The sequence below is a fragment of the Merops nubicus genome, unplaced genomic scaffold (assembly GCF_000691845.1).
Source record: "Merops nubicus isolate BGI_N331 unplaced genomic scaffold, ASM69184v1 scaffold31104, whole genome shotgun sequence".
Taxonomy (NCBI): Eukaryota; Metazoa; Chordata; class Aves; order Coraciiformes; family Meropidae; genus Merops; species Merops nubicus.
In genome coordinates this window covers 1-4880 of record NW_008604027.1, presented here as the reverse complement: position 1 = coordinate 4880, position 4880 = coordinate 1, and the positions used below count along the sequence as shown (strand labels likewise).

At 53.8% G+C, this 4880-nt stretch overlaps 1 protein-coding gene across 1 annotated transcript in view; it reads left to right on the top strand.

The window, feature by feature from the left end:
* GGA2 (golgi-associated, gamma adaptin ear containing, ARF binding protein 2) overlaps positions 1–4877 on the top strand; it is a gene marked incomplete at both ends in the record, with an annotated part of 9960 nt that extends 5083 nt beyond the window's left edge. The window contains 8 exons of the mRNA XM_008938892.1: positions 367–448; positions 1378–1497; positions 1741–1905; positions 2162–2217; positions 2505–2656; positions 3428–3597; positions 4275–4444; positions 4845–4877. Coding sequence (XP_008937140.1) covers positions 367–448; positions 1378–1497; positions 1741–1905; positions 2162–2217; positions 2505–2656; positions 3428–3597; positions 4275–4444; positions 4845–4877 — 948 coding nt within the window. The remainder of the gene's footprint in view (positions 1–366; positions 449–1377; positions 1498–1740; positions 1906–2161; positions 2218–2504; positions 2657–3427; positions 3598–4274; positions 4445–4844) is intronic.
* Positions 4878–4880: the final 3 nt, after the last annotated feature.

Below are 4880 nucleotides of genomic sequence, written 5' to 3'. Positions count from 1 at the left end.
AAACACCGAGGAGAGAGCTGTGAGAGGCTGGGCACTGGCTGGCAGCCAGAACACCTCCCTCAGAGCACCGGGACCCATCCGGTCACGCTCAGATGCCTTTTCTTTTACACTGACTGTCCATTGGTGTATCTCACACCTGTGATCAGCTCCCTGATACTGGTGAGCAGCTGCAGACCAGTGAACTCTGGGCAGAAAAGGAGGAATCGCAGAGGCCACAGCACGCTTTGAGCTCCTCTGGTCAGATCTCCTCACACCCATGCACGGAGAGGGTGACTGCTGAGGGGATACCTCCTTGGTGGCCCCAGTTGCAGGCCCCTGAGGGAGTTCCAGTGTCTGCAGTGGGTGACGTGGAGCGTTTCCCCACAGGCTCTGTGCCGGCGCTCTGAGGGGCTCCGCCCGCGGCTCTTCCGCCTCGCCAGCGAGACGCTCGATGACGACGAGGCTCTGGGTAAGGGGCAGCCCTTGGACCTCCTCGCAGGCAGCTTTGTCTGCCTTGGCTTTGACGAGTGGGCCGTGCCCTTCCTCTGAGAGGGGTGGTGCTGCTGCCCTGGCAAAGCTTCCTGCTCTCCCCTTGACCATGCCCGTGGGCGTGGCGTGAGTCCCCTCCCGCCCCTCTCCGGGACAGCCATACACCTTCACTTGGAGCCCAGAGGCCAGTGGGGAATCCTGTGTCTTCCAGCCAGGTGGTTTTCAGAGTTTGTAGAGTGCTGGTGTTCAGAGAATTGAAGGCTTTTGAGGGCTTTTCTTGACAGAGATTGAAGTTCTCCCTGTCTATTAACACAGGAGGGAGAAGAGTTGGGTGTTTTTGGTTTTGTAAGTAATATATTGATGTGAGTCATAGGAACAGAATCCAAATCCCACAGTTGTGACATTTAGCCCTTCCCCGAGGACTGCATTTCACAGCCTTGTCTGTGTGCCTTGAAACCCTGCCTGGAGTGATGTGCTGCTGAACAGATGTCCTAGGCAGGGGGTGTAAGAGCTCCGCTCTGCCTCAGCAGGTTCATTCAGCCCCACGGGTGCCAGGGTTCATCAGCTGGGGAGTGCTGGGTCACAGGCTCAAGTACACCCCAAAAACTTGTCGAGAACAACGTGTGTAAGAGATGGCAGGAACTGTAAGCACTTCAGAGATAGGATCAGATTTCAAAGTGATCTTGATAAATGAGAGAGAAGCCTGAAATCAGCAGATGTGTGTGCAAAATGCTGCGCTTCAGAAAATGGAGTGAAGAACTGGTCAGGAGCTTAGGGCAGATTTCCCTGCTAGACTTTGCTCCAGGCATCCTTAGATGCACTGCCCCTTCCTGAGGAGCTGTCTGGAGTGTCGTGGAACTGACCCTTGTTCTAGAACATGAAGATTTCACCCCTTCTCCTGTCTTCCAGCTGAGATACTGCAGGCCAACGACAAGCTCTCGCAGGCACTCGCACAGTGCAGGCAGGTTGTAGCCAGCCATGAAAACGGTGCTGGAGGAGGCTCAGGCACCAGCTCTGCTGATGGCCCAGGTGAGGAGCACCCTGCAGTGTCCCACAGCAGCTCTGCCCCTGCATGGGTGGGCTCTGGAGGGGAACACTTCTCGGGGAATAAGTGTGGAGGAAATCCTTTAATGCAGGCAAGCTGTTATGTAACCAGTGTTTGGTTTTACATGGGGTTGATGGTAAATATTCCTGAAGTTTTTCACCTGTGAGTGCTTTTGGGACTGTTCCTTTCAGGAGGTTTCTCTTTCTCTCTTCCTGCTGTCTCCAAAGCCTGCAGGCCAGCCCCAAGGCGCATGAAGAGCTACACCCTGATTGACTTCTCCGAAGTGGAGGCGACCCAGGCCCTGCCAGGCCAACCTGGCAGTGTCCCCAGTGCCTCCCGCCAGGGCAGCACAGCCTCCTCCTGCCTGCTCGAGGAGGAGCTCCACTCACTAGGTCTGTACCTGCAGCTCCCTGCAGCATCCCCCTGGCTGCTGGGGCTTGTGGCATTTACCACGTTGGGAGAGCTTGGACGTGGTGCTGAGAGAGAGGAGAGCCCTTGTGGCCAGGGAGAGTGTCCCAGGTTCTCAAGAATGTCGTTTCTTTCATGGTGTTAGACTGTAGTCAGACTGGTGTTAGACAACAAAGGCAGAACCTCTGGAAACAATCTGGTTTCCTGTAAGTGATCTGTGGGGTTTGGCATCTTTTGTAGGTCTCGGCAACTCTCCCGTTGCAGAGAAAGCAGCGCCAGATTTCGGGTTAGCAGAGGTGAGTGATCCTCAGGTACTTCAGTCCATCAGGTACAGAGGACAGAAAGCAGACGTGGCTCTTGACCTGGCTTTGTCTGGCAGCCTTGTTTTTTTTACACCACTCTATTCTGAGGGGAAACTGGGATCCTGCTCTGCAGTGAATGTCTCAGGTGCAGTCTGCAACCAGATTGCTCATAATTATTTCTCCTTTAAGTAGTGTTATTAAAAACAAGGTTCTTTCCAGTGGAACAAGTCTGGTTTTTGCTGCTGTTCTCCAGCATGAACCAGAAGTGCCTTATTTTTCAGCCTGCTGTGCACAATGGCCATGGGGAAGCTGCCAGTGCTGCTCAAACACCAGGACTGCAGGAGAGCTGGGCAGAGAGCTCTTCAGAGGAGAATGAGTTCCAGGACTGGCTTGATCAGCTCTCTCCACCACCCAGGACCAAAACATCATCCCTGTAAGCAAACTCTGTAATACAGTCTGGCTTTGGAGATGGGGAATTGTGTTTTGCAGCAGAAAACCTTTCAGTTACCACTGGTCAGTGATGGCAGGTTATCTGTGAGCACTGGCTCTTGAGCAGCCGTTATGCACCCGCTAATTGCACCCTGTAACTGCACACTAGGACCTTCCCAGGGCCAGAAGCTTGGGGAGACAAATCCCATGGATCAGTAACAAGGCAATCTCCAGCTAGAGGAGCCATGCCCTTAGTCAGGTCCTTTAGTAATAACCTGTGGCTCAAAAAATACTTTCCCAGCTTTCTCCAGGCTGTGACCAAGCAGTTTCTAGGCATTTGGTGGAAGCCTAACAGAACATCCACAGGTCTTCAGAGCAGGTGACCACTGCAATGCACTTATCCAGTCTGCCATAATACAAGCCAAGAAAGCTTACTGGAGATTCCTGGCTCCTTGCATTGTCTTTGGGCTAGAATTTACATAATCTCATGGACTAGAGCTTCAGACAGCCTGTGCCAGGGGAGTGTAGGCTCCCAAAGCCCTGAAACTATCACAATAGCAACAGCAACCAGAGTCTGCCTTTCTGAATGCTGAAACAGCAGCTCCTCCATAGGAAATTAGAGTTTTTTATTTACCAAGACCTCTGAGAGTGTAACCTTCTGCATTACACCTAAAAGTGGTGAGGGACTGGGAACACCAGTGGACGTGGCAGAGGACAGTACATACCATGCAGTCTCCCCAGTTAATTCCAGCTTTCTACATGCTTCTCTTTCCAGGGATTTATCACCAATGACATTGCCCTTTCCAGATCTTCCAAATAGCTCAATGGCAGATTCCTCACTCTCCAGCCTAGGCCACGAGCTGAAGCCTGCTGCCTCTTTCCATCCAGCTCCCCATGATGCTTCTCTAGAAAACCTTTTTGTCCCTTTAAATTCAATTACACCGAGTAAGTGCAATGATTCCTGTGCCCCAGCTCTGCTTACTGGAGGCTCACTAGGGCTCTTCTGGGAGTTTTGCAGGGGAGCAAGCCCAAGTAGCTTCAGGCTGTGTGGGTCAGCTGGAGAAAAGTAATGACTGTCCTGTGAGGGACTTGATGTAGCTGAGGATTTGAGCAAGTGCTAGGGAGCATACTGTGGAAATGCCCCTGTCCTCCCTGCTGTCAGTCAGGAGATTCCTGCCCTGGCTAACCTGGGATGTGCTTCTGAACTGTTTGCCCATACAACCTTTAGCCAAACTTGAGGCAGTTCTTCTCCAGAGGCCCAGAAGGTATCTGTGGGTGGGAGCTGTCCCCCTCCCCAGAGCAGAGCTGTTCTCTACACCTCTGCTTTTGGATCCAACACTATGGCCTGGCCCTGCAGCCACATCATGAGGACACCCCAAGTGCTGACTGCTGAAATCTGAGCTGCTAAACCTCCAGTTCAGACCTTCAGATTTCTTTCCCTGCTTTAGAGGCAAACTGTAAATCTCAGGCAGATGCTCTGTGCTGCCTGGCCTGTGAGTTTGAGGGAATCAGTAAAGTTTGTAGGTGTGTCTCCTTTCTGCTGCTCCCTGCCTGGCCTTGGCAGCTGTGCCCTCAGAGGAGAGGGCTCTGTGCTTTGTTTCTGACTCTCTTGTCTCTGGCAGGCAGTGTCTCTCCACTCACTGTGTATGACAGGAATGGTTTCAAGGCCATGCTCCACTTCTCCAGAGACTCGGCTCCTGGGCGACCAGACGTGCTGGTGATGGTTCTTTCCATGCTGAGCACATCAGCTCAGCCCATTAAGGACATAGCATTCCAGGCTGCAGTCCCCAAGGTGAGAAGCCTGTGATGAGTGGCAGAGAGTGGGACTACCCAGAAATGTCCTGGGGAGAAGTTTCACCATTTCCTGCTTCCCATGTGCCTCACCCATTGTGTGGCTCTGGGCAGTGACCCTGGGGCACCAGAGCCCCTCCACAGAGCACCCCCTGGCCCTGTGGCACGCAGCCAGGGCTGCAGAGGGGCAGCTGTAGCCCCGGGGTGAGGTGCCCGTTCAGCCTGGGCAGGTGCAGCACAGCTCTGCTCTGTCAGCCTGTGCAGCAGGCTGCCCCAGGGCCTGCTCCCCGCGGGGTGACTGAAGCTGCCTGGGGTACCTGTAACCAGCTCCGCGGCCTGGTAGCACTGCCAGCCCCTGCTCAGCGTGGCCCAAAAAGCCTTCCCTCTGCTTTCTCCTTCAGAGCATGAGGATCAAGCTGCAGCCAGCGTCGGGCTCG